Source organism: Tachypleus tridentatus, chromosome 9, assembly GCF_004210375.1.
Source record: "Tachypleus tridentatus isolate NWPU-2018 chromosome 9, ASM421037v1, whole genome shotgun sequence".
NCBI classification, from domain to species: domain Eukaryota; kingdom Metazoa; phylum Arthropoda; class Merostomata; order Xiphosura; family Limulidae; genus Tachypleus; species Tachypleus tridentatus.
In genome coordinates, this window is record NC_134833.1 from 166,878,143 (window position 1) to 166,901,040 (window position 22,898).

The window sequence follows — 22,898 nt, forward strand, 5'->3', positions numbered from 1 at the left end:
GAGTCAATATGGCCAGTACTAAAAAGTTAATTAGTAAAAGTGTGAAATGATATGCAGTAAAAGTATAATAACAACTCGCCAGGATGACTAACGAGTAGTTCAAACGGATAGTTCAAACAGGAGCGTTAGTCACCTGAAGTTGGCCTTTCCAGTCCTGGTGTCGAAGTTATTTAATGTTCTGGCTATTGTCCAATGTCAAATTGAATGAGAGAGATTAAAACTGTAAAAAAGGAACCACAATTAAAAGGTGTAATGAATAAACATGCAACACTTAAATGAGATTAAAAGGTTAATGGCCATTAAAAATTAAAAACATTATCAAGGTGGACAGAGTCACCATCACCAATAACTCTGTCCAATGTTACAGATTGACCCTGGGAAAAATATGTTTAAAATATTGCCGTCGTTGAGAATTGTAACGATGGCAAGAAAGTAAAATGTGGCTGATAGTGATTTGAGTGTTACACAAATTACACATTGGTGCATCAGTTCCAGATAAAAGAAAATGATGAGTTAAAAAACTGTGACCAATGCGTAGCCTAGTGAGAACAGCTTCCTCCTTCCGAACTTTACGGATGCTAGATGGCCAAAGTCCAATTTTGGGTTTGATTTGAAAAAGTTTGTTGTCACGTTGCTCACTCCAAGTGGACTGCCAGCTGGCACGGAGCCGACCCTTGAAGATAACACCATAGTCCATGTACAGAATAGGCATAGGAGTGATGGTGCTGAAGCAGACATATTTAGCTGCCATGTCTGCAAGCTCGTTCCCGCGAATACCAACATGGCCTGGTATCCAGAAAAACTGGATTGAAGTAGCTGCTAATGAGAAACGGGCCAGTCGGTTACGAATATCAGCGAGAATAGGATGTGAGCCAACGTGTAGCGATTCCAAGGCAAGTATAGAACTAAGCGAATCAGTATAAATAGTGCAGTTGGAGTAATGCTCAGCTGCAATATGATCCAGGGCAAGAGATATGGCATACAGTTCAGCAGTGAACACAGAAGCTGTAGAAGGGATTCTGCGTGCAACTACTGATCCATAGCAAACCATAGCAGAGCCCACTGAATTACCTGATTTGGAACCATCTGTATACATAGGAACTAAATGATTGTTTGAAAGATATTCATTGAATAAAAGACGGTACTTCCAATCTGGAGTATCTGCCTTTTTTAGGTGACTGAAAGAAAGGTCACATTTGGGGGCTGTAATAAGCCATGGTGGAATGGGCCGACCTGTGGAACATGCAATGTTATCCAAGGACAGACCCAATTCATCCAATTGCTTCCGGATGCAAAGGCCAAACGGAGCAATGACAGATCGTCTGTTCTGAAAAAGTACTGCCCACCGAGGAAGGAAAACACATTTCCAGGTGGGATGCTTTGGTAAGGAATGAAGTTTCAAGTATATTGTAAAGATAGTTGCAAACGGCGAAGGTGTAGAGAAGGTTCATGAGATTCAATGTATATACTTTGAACTGGAGAGGTGCGGAAAGCCCCAGTGCAGAGTCGAAGTCCTTGGTGATGAACGGGGTCCAGCATCTTTAAGGCTGAGGGTCTGGCAGAGCCATAGACCATTGATCCATAATCGAGTTTCGATCTAATAAGAGCACGATATACCTTTAACATTGAACAGCGATCTGCCCCAACTGGTAGAAGAGAGAACACGGAGGATGTTCAGTGCTCTTGTGCATTTGACCAAGCTGCTTTAAGTGTGGTATAAAGGTCAGTTTACGATCAAAGATAAGCCCCAAGAACTTGGTCTCGGGACAACTGGCAGCAAAACTCCACCGATATGAAGTTCAGGATCAGGGTGAATACCCGTCGACGGCAAAAGTGCATGCACACAGTTTTGAGAGAGAGAAATTAAAGCCGTTCGCCATAGTCCACTTCCATTACACAATTGAGGGCGGTTTGTAGTTGCCGCTCAATATATCTCATGTTTGACGACTGACATGAGATGTGAAAGTCATCGACATACAGCCCATTCACAACAGTGAGAGGGAGTTGTTCAGTGATGGCATTTATCTTTATACTGAAGAGTGTAACACTCAATACACATCCTTGAGGGACTCCAAGTTCCTGTACAAAAGAACGGAAAGTGTCGAACCCACACGAACCTGGAATCTCCTGTCCATTAAAAATTTTTAATAAACATGGGTAGATGGCCACGTAACCCATATGTATGGAGGTCTCGCAAAACGCCATACCTCCATGTTGTGTCGTAAGCCTTCTCTATGTCAAAGAATATTGATACAAGATGTTGGCGGTTGAGAAAGGCTTCTCTGATAGATGTTTCAAGACGAATTAGGTGGTCTGTGGTGGAGTGCTGTCGACGGAACCCACACTGGGTGGGCGAGAGGAGGTTGTTTGATTGAAGGAACCAAACAAAACGAGCATTAACCATCCTTTCTAATGTCTTACAGAGACAGCTTGTCAAAGCAATTGGACGGTAGTTTGAAGGAATCTTGGGATCTTTCCCTGGCTTAGAGAAAGGTAAAATAATAGCCTGGCGCCAAGCATCAGGAAAAACATTCTTCTGCCAGATCCGGTTGAAAACAATCAGAAGGACATTAAGAGAAGCAGGAGATAAATGGTGCAGCATGTCATAATGAATATCATCAGGTCCAACAGACGTACTGGCAGACCGATGAAGGGCCATTTTTAGTTCCACCAGGGTAAAAGGACGATTATAGTCAAAGAAACAGTTAGTTCGAAGGAAAGAGGTGATCGCTCCGCCTGAGTCTTGATGGCCAGGAAGGTGGAGGAACAAGCAGAAGTGCTAGATACCCGCAAAAGCTTTCACCTAGAGTGTTAGCGATGTTCAACATCAGTCACCTCCTGACCATCAGAGAGTAAGATCGAGAGGGGATAGAATTGTAGTGTCCATTAACCTTTCAATCCTGTCCCATATGATCTTGGAACTGGTGGTAGAAGATATACTGGTTGTGAACTTAATCCAAGATTCCTTCTGGCTGTGACGTCTTACCCACCTAGCATGTGCACGGGCCCGTTGGAAAGCAACCCGGTTTGAAAGTGTGGGATATCTACGAAAAGTATCCCAGGCCCGCTTTTGAGCCTTCCGTGCTAAGTGGCAAGCAGGATTCCACCACGGACGAGGATATCGTGGAAAACGTGTCGAGGTTTTAGGAATACACTGAGCAGCTGCATGTGTAATACAGTCAGTTACCGCTGCTACACAGTCGTCTATTGATGGCTGATTTACGATGGCAGGATCAAGTTCTGCGAGAGCAGTGAAAGTGGACCAGTCTGCCTGATCCAGCTTCCACCGGGCACGCGGGTAGGGTGGCATCGACCACGGCCAGTCTCTCTTATAAGGATTGGAAAATGGTCACTGCCTAGTGGATTACTGTCAACCCTCCATGAAAAATGGGAAAATAATGAAGGGGAGCAAACCAAGAGATCATTAGTGGTAAAGGACTGACTAGGTGCATGAAAGTAAGTGGAAGAACCAGTATTGAAAAGAGAAAGATTGTGATCAGAGAGCATCCGCTCTACAGATCGGCCCCTCCCATCAATAATAGCACTTCCCAGAGGGATGATGTCCATTAAAATCCCTAGGATTAGAAACGGAGATGGCAATTGTTCAACAAGAGCATCCAGATCTGATTGATCATATGTCTTTCCAGGGGACAGGTACAGAGAACAAACAGTGATGGTATGACCCAAGGAAATACGGATGGCTACAGCCTCCAAGGGTGTGTTGAGTGACAAAGACAGGGTGGGCACGTGTTGATCAACCAACAGTGCCACCCCTCCATGTACTCGACCATCAAACAACCTGTCATTTCTGTACAGAGAAAACTGCCGAATGGAGACAGTATCAGCAGTTTTGAGAAATGTTTCTTGTAAAGAAAGACAAACAGGATGGTAGGAAGCAATCAGCGTTTTGATATCATCCAGATTAGAACGTAAACCTCGACAGTTCCATTGTATCAAGGTGGCCATTTTTAAGAACGGGTAGGTGAAGTGGCTGGAGAACCCTTCGGTTTACGACCACGTCTTTTTTCTTTACTGTCTTTAGTTGGAGGAGGTCTATCAACCTCCATGGATCCTGCTCTGTGTCGGGTGGGCAGGTTTTTGTTATTGGAAGGGGAATCCAGTGACTGAGGACGCGAACGAATAATTGTGTTGTCTCTTGTGGTGGGAGAAAAAGATGTATCAGAAGAAATGCCTGTATTTGAAACTGAAGGACGTGGATCTTGAGGTGTGTTGGAAGGTATGGGAGGGACAGAGATAGGTGTGGTAGTTGATTCATCAACCTTTTTAACCACGGAGGTCAAAAGGCTTTTCATTTGTTTTGAAAACGATTCTTTTGGAGGCACAGAGATCTGTCTGCACTCCCACTGTAGTTGTGGAATGAAGTGCAACAGCATATGTCCGAGATGGAGTTGTGGACAGCAATTTCCGAGCCTCAGGATAACTAATGTTATGTGTCGTTTTCAAACGCTGCACCTCTTTTCCTCCAACCATTTTGGGCAAGAATGAAAGTATGAGGGTGAGAACCATTGCAGTTTACGCAATGTGGGTTCATGTCACAGTCATAGGCATCGTGGTCCTTGCATCCACAACGAGCACATGTCAGGGAACCACGACAAGATGTCTTTGAGTGGCGAATCTCTGACATTGGAAACATCGAAGAGGGTTTGGTATGTATGGCGCACCCTGCAAATGAGATAACCTGCCTTGATGGTGGCAGGTGCACGTGGTGAAGTAAATGTTAAAACGAGGGTATTTGTTGGCAGTGTAATTCCATCTTTGCGAGTGGAGATGCCTCACTGCAGAAACTCCTTGAGTGGAGAGACCAGCGAGAATCTCTGACTGGGAACGTTCTTCAAATCCCTTTCAACAATAACTCCTCGTGAAGAATTCAAGGCAGCATGGGGTGTAACCTCAATAGGTATATCCCCAATTGCCTTTGATTTCAACAGGAGTTCACTGTGTTGGGATGTGGATGTTTCAACTAATATGTCACCAGATCGAAGTTTCTTTACTGATTTTGGAGAGCCAGCAAGTCCCTCTAGTCCCTTTTGAATAAAAAAGGGGACATTTGCCCTAAAGGTTTTTCGAAGAGAATGTAATATAAGAAAATGAGGTACATGTGTTACTGATGTTGAAGATTGCTGTTCTGAGTATTCAAGGCGTGGTCGCTACCCATTGACTGTTTTTTTACAATTTTATTTAAATTTTTTGAGGATCCATAGGAAAAGGAAAAAATTTCGGTACCCACTGACCCCACCCACCATGGAGCCCTACAAGGGGACGCACTACAAAGTCACGCAAGGACAATGCAGCAACGCCAGGGTTTCGTGAGCACTATACCCAAACACCAGCATCAGGCACAATGTCCACAACACCCGTTGAGAACTTCCAACACTGGTACTTGGTTGACTCTAGCCCATGTGGACCAGCCGACTGACCCAAGGGGGGCCACCCAAAGGCCGCCCGTCTACAGGAATTCGAGGCCAAAGTGGTGTGTTAGGGTTGGACCCTCAACCACCAGGATCTTCTCCTCCCCTTCACGGGTCGCCACGCACGGCAAACACGTGGGTGGATGTTTAGATCCCAGAGAAGGTAACCAGATAGAACAGAACCTTCCCTGGGAGGTCCCCTCACCACGTACAGGAATCCACACCGAGGGGCTAAGCCTTAAGAAATTTCAAACAGAGATGTGAAGTGAAATAATATTTTTCAGGATTTATGTATATACATTTGAATAACCAAAAAATAATAAATTGCTATATCAACACCACAGAATTCCATTATAATTCTTTATCAAGCTTAGTTACCTAAGCTATATTTAGGTCTAAAAAATGTAAAGTTTTAAACAGGCTAAGGACTCAACCAACCAGCAAAAGGGTTGTCTTGAAAGAATGATATCATGCAGTTATATTTGAAAATGATTTGAAAAAAACAACACTATGGAGACAATATGAGCTTTCTGTTGGTTGGTTATTCACATGCCACATATAGAATTAAGTGTATATAAAGGACCAAGTTGAAAAATGAAAAGAGGTGAGCAGGGCTGCTACATTTGATTCAACACACAAGTGATATCTCAACAAATATAAGATATATTAAATACAGAAAGTTCTTATTTTATATTCCAGCTTGTCAATATCAGTAACTTGAGTTCCTAATTTGTACAAAGCTACAGACTTTGTATTTTGTCATCACAAACATCTACCGTGTTTCTCCGAAAATAAGACAGGGCTTATATTAATTTTCACTCCAAAATATGACACTAGGGCTTATTTTCGGGGGATGTCTTATTTTGATATATTAAAAAAATGAAGTTACAAAGTAAAACTATTAAACTAACTGATTAATACTTAAACAAACTAATTAACTAACTATTAAACTAATTAATAAATTAATTTTTTTTATTTCTTTCCTCTTCCTGCCACTCTTAACTAGGGCTTATTTTAAGGGTAGGGCTTATATTAAAACTATCCCCAAAAATCACACTAGGTCTTATTTTATGGGTAGGTCTTATTATCGGAGAAACACGGTAATTTCAACCAGTGCTACATTCAACATAACATGTGACACAAAACAATAAAAAATTAACATTTTTTTTAATATTTACTTTTAAATTAAGAAACTAAATAATGTATAATACTAAAATTTGAATTATAATCTACAGTTTCATACTAAACTTATTGACATAAATTCATGAAATAATACTTCAATATATTTTTAATGTGAGTTAACAAATGTGATTACATGGTTTATGATCTGCGGCCTAACTGGTAAGGGTTCATACCGAGTCTGATTCTATAACAAATAATATATGCTCTAAAATTTAAAATCATTCAAACATCTTTAATTGGCTGTGCTGAAAATGGAAATAAAGAGTATAAGCAGATAATGTCTATAAAAATAAAATTTAAATTGACAGTTTAATAACCACAAAAATGGATTAAGGCACTACAACTGTTGTATTTGAAAACCAACAACTTTCAAAATTGTACAGTTTTATACTTCTAAACATAGACCCAACCAAAACCTTTATCAATGTTAAATCTTTATTGAATAACAATACCCGCTTAACAAACACCAAGTACAGTTGTTAAGTTGCATCATGAATTCTCACTTGCAACAATGGTATGGATATCGTAAACTACATGCAACAAATATCCCTATCAGACCTCTTGTTTCCTACACTAATGCTCCTACTAACAAATCAGCACAGAAATCTTACAATATTTTCTAACTGGGTTTAAACCTAAGTTTAGGATAAAAAACGTGTTGAAGCTAATGCATTGTGAGTGCTCATGCTGAATATCCCATCTCTGTGTTATGTGATTGTAAATAACATTAACATTTCTAGTGATGTAAGCTATGACAGTGGAGTCAGCAATGCTTCACAATGTGGGTTTTGATGTAAGCTATGACAGTGGAGTCAGCAATGCCTCACAGAGTGGGTTTTGATGTAAGCTATGACAGTGGAGTCAGCAATGCCTCACAGAGTGGGTTTTGATGTAAGCTATGACAGTGGAGTCAGCAATGCCTCACAGAGTGGGTTTTGATGTAAGCTATGACAGTGGAGTCAGCAATGCCTCACAGAGTGGGTTTTGATGTAAGCTATGACAGTGGAGTCAGCAATGCTTCACAGAGTGGGTTTTGATGTAAGCTATGACAGTGGAGTCAGCAATGCTTCACAGAGTGGGTTTTGATGTAAACTATGACAGTGGAGTCAGCAATGCCTCACAGAGTGGGTTTCAGTACAATATTAAGTGATGGAAATATACCTGGACAGACAACATTTGCCACAGAGCATGGTCAAAACAAGGGGTATGTCCTTAAAAATAATATATATGATAAAGAGAAAAAACTTACCCAGAAACAGTCTCACCAAAGAGTAAAGGATGGTGAGAGGTGAAAAACAATGAGGAAGAAACAGCTAACCAAAGCAGATGATAGGAAATGAACATAAGACATTCTACCTTCAGGTAAAAGATAAGGCACCTGATCAAATTGAAGAATAGATTATAAGAAGAAGAAAATGAATACAAGGTCAGAATTTCAAGCTGTGCCAATTAAGGTGGAATGGAAAAACTGCAAATAGAAGAGTGATGCAAGGGAATGAAACTGCAGGAAATGGAAAGAAGCCTTGAAAGCAATGAGACAAGCAGAGCATCTATGGCAGAGAGTAAGTCATCTGGAACTGACCAAGAGTAAAGGTAGAGGATGGCAATAAACAAATTAACGAAAATGATGTTTCAAATGAGCTTCCAAAGTGTAGGTTAGTAAAATTAATCCAGAACAAAACGTAGAGCCAAAACATCCACAGAATCAGTTTAGTGCTGGCCAGGAAGAATTAATCAGAAAGACTTGACCCAAAGTGATGTGTATAATCAAAATTGTCTTGGGAAGAAGGCTGAGAGAATGAGAAAACTAAACTTATAATTAGATCTGATCCTGTCTGAATGTATCGACAGTGACGGTAAGTGTATGATATATTGGAGAACAAAAACAAAAGAGCCAACTTGGAATTGAGAAAGGAAACAAATGTTTCCTGTGAAGGAGTACCACATAGGGTAAGCCAAGAGAGTTTTGTCAGATTTGTGGATTCTAAACAAAAATAGGGAACAAGAATAAGTGCCTTGTTTGTAAGAGAAATAAGCCACCATCATCAAATAGTCAGAATTTGAAACTCGATTAGTCAAATCCGGAATAGAGGAAGAAAGTGAACTAAAACATACTGGAATGTCAGAACTGTCAGGGCATTAACATGGTAAGACTTGTAATCCATAAACTATTTTCCTGAAGCCTTCTGCTGATTGACCAATGCCCTCAAACATTAGAGAGAAGCATCAGGGAAAAGAAACACCTGACAACAAGGGGGGATATGTTAAACCTTCAACACATATAACTGAAGAGGGAAGGAGGAAAGTTAATGGAAGATTCCAAAGAAATCCTACCAAGGATCATGCAGTGTTCCCTGAAAAGTTCACAAATATGTCAGACCCAAAGGAAGAATTGCTTCCATAGACACCATATTCCCCAGTAGGCTAGAACCATGCCAGCAGTAAGATAGTTAATCATAACAGTGTGGACAACAGAAAGCTTCAATGACTACAATCAAGTTGGAAAACAGCTTATTCTGACATAGGTAGGCATGTAAAAAGAAACTCCCCAAACAGGCAGTTGTTAAGGAAAAATTTATGCAACTGGAAAATCCACCTACCAGAGCTGCTTGTGTAATGAGCAGATGAGTATGTTGTGATCACCCCACTTGATAGGAACTAACCAAAGCTAGATGTCCAAGACGTGGTGTTAGCAAAAAAAACAAAACAAAAAACCACAAAATATGGAAGTTCACCAACAACCTGACAAAAGACACATGGAATTGAAACAGGTCTAAAGAACAAAGCATAAAATGGATACCAAATTACCTGGGAAAAATCCTCATCACCCCAATTAATGAGAAATAAGATATACTGTGTGCATTCTCAGTACTACAGACACTGCTCACCCAGTTTTGATGAAAAACTGATGAATAGCCAAGAAGTGATTGAGGTGAGACCAATTGATCCAGAATTCCAATCAACATTGAGAATACATTAAGGTGGAGAAAGATACTGGTCATGAATATCAATAAAGGTGATGATGTTACAGAATGAAACAACAACAACAAAAAACCAAAATATATAGAATACAGGATTACAGAAACCCACATGATGCTAAATGCACAGAAGTAACTGTCAAAAATGGACAGGTAGAGTAAAATAAAAAGTTAACAATAAGTTCCTATTAGAAATTGATGGAGATACGGCAAAATGAACCAAAACTTGTGTACGACGAGGCATACAAGTACCCTCATGGAGATACCGCAAAATGAACCAAAACCTGTGTACGACGAGGCATACAAGTACCCTCATGGAGATACGGCAAAATGAACCAAAACTTGTGTACGACGAGACATACAAGTACCCTCATGGAGATACGGCAAAATGAACCAAAACTTGTGTATGACGAGGCATACAAGTACCCTCTCCTGTAAAAGTGACAGAAATGTTCATCATGAAACAATGTCTGATGAAGATGGGGCAAATTATATTATGAAAATTATCTAAAGAAAACTGAGGTAGGTCTGGCAGATTTCCAAGTAGAGGTCCAGAAGGTAAGTCATGATCAGGTGGAAAAACATTGACAAAATCTAGGCTGTTCTAAACAGGTTGGACATTTGTAGGAGAAGAACAAACAATATTGGGTGAAAGTATAATGGCTTTCAAATTAATATAATTATAAGAAGCTTAAATAATAAGGAATTACAAAAATGAAATAGTTCATATAATGTAAACTTAAGTAAAAGAGTATCAGATGCTATGTGTTGAAAAAAACAAGATACTAAACTTAATTATCAACTTTCATGTCAGAGTAACTACAGGTATACCTAAGTAGCAGACACTTGTTAAGCCTAATCAAATTTTGTAGGACGAAGTATATCACTAAGCTTTATTTTACAAAACCCTACCTTAACAACAAGTATGTACATTGGGAGAAGAAGTCTGTGTATGCTCACACAAACAAAGGCAACGTGAAACAATACAGAAAATAAACAGACATTATATTATAATGTTAAGTAAATGTGTATTTACAATAACATACACTGCTGGCCAAAATCTTAAGGCCAATGAACAAAGAAAAATATATGCATTTTGTGTTGTTAAACTCAATCACTTATTTGAGTAGAGCTTCAAAAGATGAAAATAAGAAAAGGGAAAATAAAAAAAACCTTTTTTAGCATTTAATAGGGAAAAGGTGAACACTATGAAATTAGCTTAAATACTAGTTGGTCAAAAGTTTAAGACCATACCATAAAGAAGTCCTAAATAGGGTAGGAAATGCCCAACAAGAGGTCTCAGTAGTGAGTTGCATGGCAGTCATCGCGAATAACTTCAAACATTTGCTTTGGCATGGTCAATGTAAGCGTTTGCAGAAGGCTAGCTGGAATGTTATTCCAAGTGGTGAAGATGGCTTTACGAAGATCATGCACTGTTTGGAAATGATGTCCATTTCTATAGACTTCCCTTGCCATCCACCCCCCAAACATTTTCAATGGAGTTCAGTTCGAGCAAACACAATGGATGGTCCAAAAGAATCATGTTATTCGTCATGAAAAAGTTCTTTGTCCTGCGGGCATTGTGGATTGCAGCATTGTCTTGCTAAAATATCCAGTCATTTCCACAAAAGTGAGGGCCTTCAGTCAATAAGGATGCTCTTTCCAACATGCCAATGTAGCCGGCTGCTGTTTCACGCTCCTGTATAACCTGAAGCTCCATTGTTCCATGGAAGGAGAAAGCACCCAGATCATGATGAAACCTCCTCCACTGTGTCGTGTAGAAAATGTCTCCGGTGGGATATCCTTATCGTGCCAGTAACATTGGAAGCGATCTGGACCATCCAGGTTAAATTTTTTCTCATCAGAGAACAAAACCTTTATCCACTTTTCTGCGTACCATGTTTGGTGCTTCTCAGCAAAGTTTAACCAAGCTGTTTCATGGTGTGGAAGGAGGCGTGGCCTTTGAAGATGTTTACGGTTTTTAAAGCCTTCCTCTTGTAGATACCGTCTTATTGTTCTTGAGCTGCATTCTGCATCCATAAGGGCCTTAATCTGGTTTGATGATTGGCTGGTGTCTTGCCGGACAACCTGTCGAATCCTCCTGCTCAATGCCGGCAAAATGTTCTTGGGCCGACCACTTGAAATTCTCATTCTGTATCCCTCAGGGTCTTTTAAGAAATTTGCAACGGCAGTTTTACTATGCTCAATCTCACCAGCGATGGCACATTGAGAGAGACCTTGCTTTTGCAGCTCGACAATTCTGCCATGTTCAAACTCTGTCAACTTTTTAGCCTTTGCCATGTTTTTACCCAATATAACACGAGAGATGTCAGTGAAAAATGTTGACAACACCAATGCTTGAACACAAATGAGTATATTTTATTTTTATTTTCCCTTTCCTTATTTTCATCTTTCGAAGCTCTACTCAAATAAGTGGTTGAGTCTAACAATGAAAAATGCATATTTTTTCTTTATGTTCATTGGCCTTTAGATTTTGGGCAGTAGTGTATGTATGAGACATGATGTATCAAAAAAAACCAACACAGTTTACATACTTTACAACATATCAGTAAGATAAATTACAAGTAGTCCTAAAATAACAAAGATCCATGTTAAGCCTAATCTAACAATTGATACAACTAAGCTTTTATTTTGAACTTGAACTTGACAATGATTACTAACCAAGATAACTAAACTTATGTTATTGAACCCAAATAACTATAGTTAAAAATATTTAAAAATATTCAAAATTCATAACAGTATAACATCTTATGTATCCAAAGGTAGCAGACTGTATTTCAAAATGTGTGGGTCCCCAAACTCCTATTGAAGCTTGACTAACATCAGCTCATGGGACAATCAATCTCCTGGTGTAGTAAAGTTGATAATTCCCAGTAACGACTACCACCTATAGCCTGTGTTCATGGAAAATATAACCTCCAAAGTTGTAACTTAGAATTTGGAATTTATTATTCAAAACTGTGTTGACAGAAATAAATAAAAAACAATTTGGTAATGAAGTATTAAGTTTGAAAACTAGGTAGGATTATAAAATAATTCAATTTTGCAATATGTTAAAAATATTATTGCATAATAAATTGTAAATGCGTTGAGAGAAACTGATACAAAGATATAGAAAAAAGACATTTCAAGAGAGTACAAACATGAGCACTCTGAAGCAAGAAGTGCCAGTTAAGTAGAATGGCATAGAAGATGTCACAAGTCACGTCAATGTGCTGCACTACTATTGGTAGAGGTTTATCTCATGATAATTTGCATGTGAAAATCAGTTATATCATGTGAAATGAGAGTGAAAAATTTGTAGCATGCAACATTTTTCACAAACAGAGGGCAGCACTGAATAATAATAACTGAGTATGTGAGTGGAAGTATGGTACTTTGTCAGAATAAAATATTTAATGAAGAAAATAATACAAAACATGTTAAATATTGGTACAGATAGACTGATGATGTCATTTACTTTGAACATGATCCATGTGTCAAGTTGATAATTTTGTAACTCTTCTAAATTCACAAAAGAAATTTACCGTGGAATTTGGTGAAAAGATAAACATTAGCTTGTTGGACCTCAACAATGGCATATATTTCTTTAACACTCCTACGAAAAGTGGGGCCTAATAGGCCCCAGAGCAACTTGAAAGGTTATTAATATTAGGCTAATAATTTTGTATTTAAATGAAATTGCCATTTAAATCCATTAATGAATGAATTAACGAGATTCCCACTGTCCCTATCTCTATCTAGCGAAACCACAGCCAGGGGAACGGGCTTGGAGAAATCAGGACTAGAAACGTCTTTTCGTAGGAGTGTTAAAATTGACAGAAAACTGAGTTATAGTGACACTATCATGCTTGCTTCTTCAATACATCTAGTATTTCACAAACATGCTGTGTTCTATAGTTTGTTACACGATTTATTAGTGTACCTTCATTATATGAAGATTATAAAAGTAAATCAAAACAATGAAATAAATTCCTATGAACAATGGTTAAACAAATGAATTGGATAAAAATGTATCTCAGGATGGCTGGTATTAATACTTTTACTAATAAAGAAGAGAACAAGGTTTCGACCTGAAGATGACCTAAGGAGGTTGAAATGTTGTTCTCTGATTTATTAGTAAAAGAGTTAATATCCATACTAGGTATCCTGAGGTATATTTTTGCTTCAAGTGAGATTCTTATCATTAAGAATTAATGCATTGTTAGCTTGAAACCAATACACCCATATACTATACGAAATGAAAACAAAAGCAAAAATAAATGGTGTAAGATAAGCTACATTGAAAAACCTTTGCACAAAATACATAACATACTATACAAAGAAATCTATAGACTGGCCTTCTACTACACAAACAATTTGAAAAATATCACCTAACAACACAGGCAAAAATCAAAAAGTACAGCCACAGTGGTGTTTACCAATTAAGATGTCAAGACTGCAATACTATATATGTAGATCAGATACGACAACCCATAGAAACAAGAACTAAAGCACTTTCTACGAGTTAGAAAACAAGGAAAGTGAAATCAATCTTTGCATCCCACTTGACCGATTTGATATGAAAAAAAATGAAAAATTTTACATCTCTGGGAAAAGTAAAAAAATTAAAAGGTCTGGAAATTTGAGAAATAAATACAAGTGTAAAAAGAAATCGAAATCTGTTCTAAATGACAAAATCAAATTAAGCTTCTTGCCACTTGTCTCACAGTGCTTGTAAAGATTACTTCCAGTTGTTTGGTTAAACATATGTAAACTTGTTCACTCACTCTGTACCTAATGTACTATTAGTTATCTGGTAAACTTACTTCAACTATTTTTATTTTCTCTGAGGTAGCCTTCTCTTTAGAAAAGTGCTCCACCTCTGTCACTTGAAGATCAACCTCTGTGAGCCACAAACGTAAAGATTCTTGGAGTGCACAAAAATCGTCCCAGATTAGTAACGTATACCGAAGCCGATGAATTATATGGGCCACTCTTTTGTATAGTGTATCCCATCTCTGATTGATGTCATTTATCTTATTCCTGAGGAAGTTGCCTGAGTCTGTTCGACTTTCTCTTGCTAAACGGCGATACTGTCTGTTAACCAACTGAAGATGAGCAACCTTCACTCTTATTGACTGTTGTAGTATCTGGAATAAAACATTCACTCTAATAAACTGTTGTACTGTCTGAAATAAAACATTCACTCTCATAGACTGTTGTAGTGTCTGAAATAAAAGTCACTCTAATAGACTGTTGTAGTGTCTGGAATAAAACAGTCACTCTAATAGACTGTTGTAGTATCTAGAATAAAACATTCACTCTAATAGACTGTTGTAGTGTCTGGAATAAAACATTCACTTTAATAGACTGCTGTACTGTCTGAAATAAAAGTCACTCTAATAGACTGTTGTAGTGTCTGAAATAAAACATTCACTCTAATAGACTGTTGTAGTATCTGGAATAAAACATTCACTCTAATAGACTGTTGTAGTGTCTGAAATAAAACATTCACTCTTATAGACTGCTGTAGTGTCTGAAATAAAACATTCACTCTTATAGACTGCTGTAGTGTCTGAAATAAAACATTCACTCTTATAGACTGCTGTAGTGTCTGAAATAAAACATTCACTTTAATAGACTGTTGTAGTGTCTGAAATAAAACATTCACTCTAACAGACTGTTGTACTGTCTGAAATAAAACATTCACTCTAATGGACTGCTGTAGTGTCTGAAATAAAACATTAACTCTAATAGACTGTTGTAGTGTCTGAAATAAAACATTCACTCTAACAGACTGTTGTACTGTCTGAAATAAAACATTCACTCTAATGGACTGCTGTAGTGTCTGAAATGAAACATTCACTCTAATAGACTGTTGTAGTGTCTGGAATAAAACATTCACTCTAATAGACTGTTGTACTGTCTGAAATAAAACATTCACTCTAATAGACTGTTGTATTGTCTGAAATAACACATTCACTTTAATAGACTGCTGTAGTGTCTGAAATAAAACATTCACTCTAATAGACTGCTGTAGTGTCTGAAATAAAACATTCACTTTAATAGACTGTTCTACTGTCTGAAATAAAACATTCACTCTAATAAACTGTTGTACTGTCTGAAATAAAACATTCACTCTAATAAACTGTTGTACTGTCTGAAATAAAACATTCACTCTAATAAACTGTTGTACTGTCTGAAATAAAACATTCACTCTAATAACTGTTGTTGTGTCTGAAATAAAACATTCACTCTAATAGACTGTTGTACTGTCTGAAATAAAACATTCACTCTTATAACTGCTGTACTGTCTGAAATAAAACATTCACTCTAATAGACTGTTGCAGTGTCTGAAATAAAACATTCACTCTTATAGACTGTTGTAGTGTCTGAAATAAAACATTCACTCTAATAGACTGTTGTAGTGTCTGAAATAAAACATTCACTCTAATAGACTGTTGTAGTGTCTGAAATAAAACATTCACTCTAATAGACTGTTGTACTGTCTGAAATAAAACATTCACTCTAATAGACTGTTGTACTGTCTGAAATAAAACATTCACTCTAATAGACTGCTATAGTGTCAGAAATAAAACATTCACTCTAATAGACTGCTATAGTGTCTGAAATAAAACATTCACTCTAATAGACTGCTGTAGTGTCTGAAATAAAACATTCACTCTAATAGACTGCTGTAGTGTCTGAAATAAAACATTCACTCTAATAGACTGCTGTAGTGTTTGAAATAAAACATTCACTCTAATAGACTGCTGTAGTGTCTGAAATGAAACATTCACTCTAATAGACTGTTGTATTGTCTGAAATAAAACATTCACTCTAATAGACTGTTGTACTGTCTGAAATAAAAGATTCACTCTAATAGACTGTTGCAATGTCTGAAATAAAACATTCACTCTAATAGACTGTTGTAGTGTCTGGAATAAAACATTCACTCCAATCGACTGTTGTACTGTCTGAAATAAAACATTCACTCTAATAAACTGCTGTACTGTCTGAAATAAAACATTCACTCTAATAACTGTTGTTGTGTCTGAAATAAAACATTCACTCTAATAGACTGTTGTACTGTCTGAAATAAAACATTCACTCTTATAACTGCTGTACTGTCTGAAATAAAACATTCACTCTAATAGACTGTTGTAGTGTCTGAAATAAAAAATTCACTCTAATAAACTGTTGTAGTGTCTGAAATAAAACATAACTCTAATAGACTGTTGTAGTGTCTGAAATAAAAAATTCACTCTAATAGACTGCTGTAGTGTCTGAAATAAAACATTCACTCTAATAGACTGTTGTAGTGTCTGAAATAAAACATTCACTCTAATAGACTGTTGTACTGTCTGAAATAATAATCAAGTGTTTAGAATTTCAATAATATACAATATACAATATTAATTGTGAACATTATGAAACTAAGTATATTATGGTAAGTGTTTAACTATTTTATGTAAATACACGTTACATCTCTGAAGCATGAAAAACAATAATATGGAAAAAATCATCTTCAACCTGAAATATTTAATATTTGCTTTTCACACCTTATGAGTTCACAGATTTTAACTCATAGAAAACCAAACATTATACTAAAGGTAAATCTTAAACCACATAGTCCACGCTAACATGTACCTTGTATAACTTTTTATCCCTAAGCTATATAAACAGTAACATAACTAACATATTTATGTGCTTGCACATCTATTTATATTCTCTCACTATCAGTCAGTATATAATTTGTGGCCTACCTCATACTGTTTTGCTTCCTCTTGAATCACAGGTACATTGTACAGTGAGGCATCAGATTTTGGACACCGGGCTGATCTCTCACTACTCAACATCCATGTTTCGAAGTCACTAAAATCATTCAAAAACTTCTCCCACAAACTCCATGTTTCTTGGATGCTAACAAATTACACAAATGTAAACACGTGGTTATTTTGTTTTAGAAAGCTTAATGTAGTCATTTACATTTCCTATAGCTTTCAGTTTTGCTGATTTTAATGGTTATTTAACTCAAATTAGGTTCCATGCATATATCTCTAACGGCAGTTATATCTGTAAATATGAAACTAAAAAATCTTTAACCACCAAATATTCTTAAGCTTAGTTAAGGAAACATTTACTGAATCACTAAAATTAGTTGAACTACAAAAATTATTATGATTCTGAAAAAATATTTTATGTTTATACTGAAGAACTTGTTTCAGTCAAAAGTGTTCCACTAAATATAAATCTACAATCAGAAGAACAGGTAGTCAGGGTGAACTGTGTAACAGAAGATATAATGTTTTACCTGGAAATTCTGCTGGTAGTCAGGTTGAGCTGTGTAACAGAAGATATAATGTTTTACCTAGAGATTCTGTTGGTAGTCAGGTTGTGCTATGTAACAGAAGATACAATGTTTTACCTGGAGATTCTGTTGGTTGTCACATTGTAGTATGTAATGTAATAGAAGCTAGAAGACATAAGGTCTTACCTGGAGATTCTCTTGGTAGTCACATTGTAGTATGTAATAGAAGTTAGAAGACATAAGGTCTTACCTGGAGATTCTGTTGGTTGTCACATTGTAGTATGTAATAGAAGCTAGAAGACATAAGGTCTTACCTGGAGATTCTGTTGGTAGTCACATTGTAGTATGTAATAGAAGCTAGAAGACATAAGGTCTTACCTGGAGATTCTGTTGGTAATCACATTGTAGTATGTAATAGAAGCTAGAAGGCGTAAGGTCTTACCTGGAGATTCTGTTGGTTGTCAGGTTTGTTGCTTGCTTCCATCTGTTCTCCAGACTCTTAACGTTCTTCAATAAGTTATCCTTTTGGATGGAGCAAGTATAGATTCACACTCACTGATGAGTGCATCACAGGTGGATATGATATCTAATACGTTACCAGCATGGTTTTCTATGTCCTGTTGTATTTCCTGGAAAGACCAAATAAAAATATATTTCAATAAAAGTAATCTCTTAACAAGATGAAGGAACTCATCTTGTGCCTTTATTCCATTGACATAAATTCAAAATATTTTTTTCACCAGCAGTAATTTGAGTAATGTTAACAATATTACTTAGGATAATTAATATTTTGAAAGTTTGGAATGAGAGAAGAAAAACTACTCATGAATGTTTTATGCTCTCAAAACAGATACAATTTTCTACTTGTGAAACAGTAAACAACCAAATACAAATTTTAAGAAAATTTAAAAATCAAATCTTAAACTAACAGTACTATTTCAAAATGTACATTAAATAGGAAATTAAACAACCATAACTCCATTTACTATGGAAAACAAAATGATTTAAGGGAAAAATATACCCAAAAGATGTCATATTTTCCATAAGCAAAGTGACCTCTTGGCATTTGTCCTGTATTTATTGAGTGACACATGTTCATAGTAACCACTTTATTTATAGCAAGCTATGCACGTACTGCTTGGGTAATCACTCCAAGGGAACTGAGATACTACCAACCTGATATAATGTACAGGTACTTCACTGTAACAACCCGTGTTTTCACACCAGAGATATTCTAGGACATTTATACTGGGCAAGTGCCAAGAGACAGCAGGGGAGTTTGATTACAAATATATCAGAGAGAGACTAGTGAAAATTACAAGCAAAGCGCAAACAATATATATCACTTTTAGTTTACTAATTACAAACGTAACAATTATGAAAACCCAAAACAAGCATTTTAGGTTATTAGAGATATTTATACATCACATAAAACCTACAAAGAACCCAGTTTAACTGTTTTAGTATAACAGTTATCTAAACAGTAAAATACTTAGTACAAAATTAAGTGTCCACTAAACAATCAGTCTTAAGCTAAACAGTGTGGTGTGTCCAAAAATCTGTAAAATCACTGGAAAAATAACAAACATTAACCTAATTCACTTTTAAATAGCTTTTTTTTTATTGTGTGTATGTTTTCTTATAGCAAAAGTCCATTGGGCTATCTGCTGATTCCAACAAGGGGAATCAAACCTCTGATTTTAGTGTTGTAAATTCATAGACTTACCTTTGTACCAGCGAGGGACTTTTTGTTTTTATTAAATAAAAAGTACAAATTAATTTACTGAAAAGCACTCTAAAGACCTTGGTGCCCTTTCTACTGTGGTTCAGTGGCAAATAAATTTAGTAATGCATCATGGTTTTTGTCATTATTTTTTCAAAGGTCAAATCTAACATGCATGACTTTTTTGTGTCACAAAAAATAACTGCAGTTTAATCATATCTTATGGTATAATAACCTGCATACATCCAGTCACGTAGATCCTTATTCTGTAATGGGATGATCAAGAAAAATGTGATGTGCTGGTATTCTAAAGTTACAGTCAGGGAATGTGGTGGTAGAAGCAGCTAAGAAAAACAAATACCATTCTGGTGATGGAAAGAGATTAATTGTAATTCTGGTGAAAGTTCAGAAATAATCATACAACACGATCAATATTTTTTATTTCATATTTAAATATTTACAAATGTTATTTTATTCTACTTACTTCTACAATCACTTTCTGTCTGTTGATTTCCTTTTCAGAAACTTCCTGATATATAACTGATTTTGACAATTGGTGTTCAATGTTGTTCAACCATCTATCAAAACTGATTGTGTCCTGTTCCAGCTTTTTACACTTCTGTAGAAATGACTGTAGCTTCTCTTCCCTGAAAAAATAAACCTTGTAAGTTTTACCAGTTAAAGGTTGGTTACCTTGGAAGGAAATAATTTAAGTGTTTTACAAAGATAATATTACAATTTAAAAATGCCCTATTCACATAAGTTTTACGAGTTACATGTTGGTTAACTTGGAAGGGAAGAATTCTAGTGTTTTAAAAAGTTAATATTACAATTTAAAACTACCCTTGTCACATGTATTTTTTTAATTTACTCTTTACGTTAAACATTCAGTAATTTACATCTAAATTAAATGCTTGAGAATATTCTATCAATTTAAAGAAAATTAAAGTTGAAGAATTTCAATTATAACTTCTTTTATGTCTCATTTACCAGTGGGATCAAACAGAGGGATTGGACCCCCAAGTTCATTTACCAGTACCAGTAACTCTTGATCTGCTACTGTCTGATCAAACAGAGGGATTGGACCCCCAAGTTCATTTACCAGTACCAGTAACTCTTGATCTGCTACTGTCTGATCAAACAGAGGATTGGACCCCAAGTTCATTTACCAGTACCAGTAACTCTTGAGCTACTACTGTCTGATCAAACAGAGGATTGGACCCCAAGTTCATTTACCAGTACCAGTAACTCTTGAGCTACTACTGTCTGATCAAACAGAGGATTGGACCCCAAGTTCATTTACCAGTACCAGTAACTCTTGATCTGCTACTGTCTGATCAAACAGAGGATTGGACCCCAAGTTCATTTACCAGTACCAGTAACTCTTGATCTGCTACTGTCTGATCAAACAGAGGATTGGACCCCAAGTTCATTTACCAGTACCAGTAACTCTTGAGCTACTACTGTCTGATCAAACAGAGGATTGGACCCCAAGTTCATTTACCAGTACCAGTAACTCTTGAGCTACTACTGTCTGATCAAACAGAGGGATTGGACCCCCAAGTTCATTTACCAGTACCAGTAACTCTTGAGCTACTACTGTCTGATCAAACAGAGGGATTGGACCCCCAAGTTCATTTACCAGTACCAGTAACTCTTGAGCTGCTACTGTCTGATCAAACAGAGGGATTTGACCCCAAGTTCATTTACCAGTACCAGTAACTCTTGATCTGCTACTGTCTGATCAAACAGAGGATTGGACCCCAAGTTCATTTACCAGTACCAGTAACTCTTGATCTGCTACTGTCTGATCAAACAGAGGATTGGACCCCAAGTTCATTTACCAGTACCAGTAACTCTTGAGCTACTACTGTCTGATCAAACAGAGGGATTGGACCCCAAGTTCATTTACCAGTACCAGTAACTCTTGATCTGCTACTGTCTGATAAAACAGAGGATTGGACCCCAAGTTCATTTACCAGTACCAGTAACTCTTGATCTGCTACTGTCTGATCAAACAGAGGATTGGACCCCAAGTTCATTTACCAGTACCAGTAACTCTTGATCTGCTACTGTCTGATCAAACAGAGGATTGGACCCCAAGTTCATTTACCAGTACCAGTAACTCTTGAGCTGCTACTGTCTGATCAAACAGAGGGATTGGACCCCAAGTTCATTTACCAGTACCAGTAACTCTTGATCTGCTACTGTCTGATCAAACAGAGGATTGGACCCCAAGTTCATTTACCAGTACCAGTAACTCTTGATCTGCTACTGTCTGATCAAACAGAGGATTGGACCCCAAGTTCATTTATCAGTACCAGTAACTCTTGATCTACTACTGTCTGATCAAACAGAGGGATTGGACCCCCAAGTTCATTTACCAGTACCAGTAACTCTTGAGCTACTACTGTCTGATCAAACAGAGGGATTGGACCCCCAAGTTCATTTACCAGTACCAGTAACTCTTGAGCTACTACTGTCTGATCAAACAGAGGATTGGACCCCAAGTTCATTTACCAGTACCAGTAACTCTTGATCTGCTACTGTCTGATCAAACAGAGGGATTGGACCCCAAGTTCATTTACCAGTACCAGTAACTCTTGATCTGCTACTGTCTGATCAAACAGAGGATTGGACCCCAAGTTCACTTACCAGTACCAGTAACTCTTGATCTGCTACTGTCTGATCAAACAGAGGGATTGGACCCCAAGTTCATTTACCAGTACCAGTAACTCTTGATCTGCTACTGTCTGATCAAACAGAGGATTGGACCCCAAGTTCATTTACCAGTACCAGTAACTCTTGATCTGCTACTGTCTGATCAAACAGAGGATTGGACCCCAAGTTCATTTACCAGTACCAGTAACTCTTGATCTGCTACTGTCTGATCAAACAGAGGGATTGGACCCCCAAGTTCATTTACCAGTACCAGTAACTCTTGATCTGCTACTGTCTGATCAAACAGAGGGATTGGACCCCCAAGTTCATTTACCAGTACCAGTAGCTCTTGATCTGCTACTGTCTGATCAAACAGAGGGATTGGACCCCAAGTTCATTTACCAGTACCAGTAACTCTTGATCTGCTACTGTCTGATCAAACAGAGGATTGGACCCCAAGTTCACTTACCAGTACCAGTAACTCTTGATCTGCTACTGTCTGATCAAACAGAGGATTGGACCCCAAGTTCATTTACCAGTACCAGTAACTCTTGATCTGCTACTGTCTGATCAAACAGAGGGATTGGACCCCCAAGTTCATTTACCAGTAC

The 22,898-nt window shown here is 37.3% G+C and overlaps 1 protein-coding gene across 2 annotated transcripts in view; it reads right to left on the reverse strand.

Moving 5' to 3' along the window:
• The window catches only part of LOC143226904 (nesprin-1-like), a 41,024-nt gene extending 21,979 nt beyond the window's left edge, over positions 1-19,045 (reverse strand). Inside the window, exons 1-4 of one of the 2 annotated variants that reach the window (XM_076458445.1) lie at positions 18,925-19,045; positions 18,346-18,532; positions 17,359-17,515; positions 14,419-14,742 (exon numbers count right to left, since the gene is read on the reverse strand). In XM_076458445.1, coding sequence (XP_076314560.1) covers positions 14,419-14,742; positions 17,359-17,451 — 417 coding nt within the window. In that variant the 5' untranslated portion in view covers positions 17,452-17,515; positions 18,346-18,532; positions 18,925-19,045. Of the gene's footprint in view, positions 1-14,418; positions 14,743-17,358; positions 17,516-18,020; positions 18,095-18,345; positions 18,533-18,924 lie in introns of those variants that run through there. The other variant, XM_076458444.1, reaches the window with a different exon arrangement.
• Between the last annotated feature and the right edge of the window lie 3,853 nt (positions 19,046-22,898).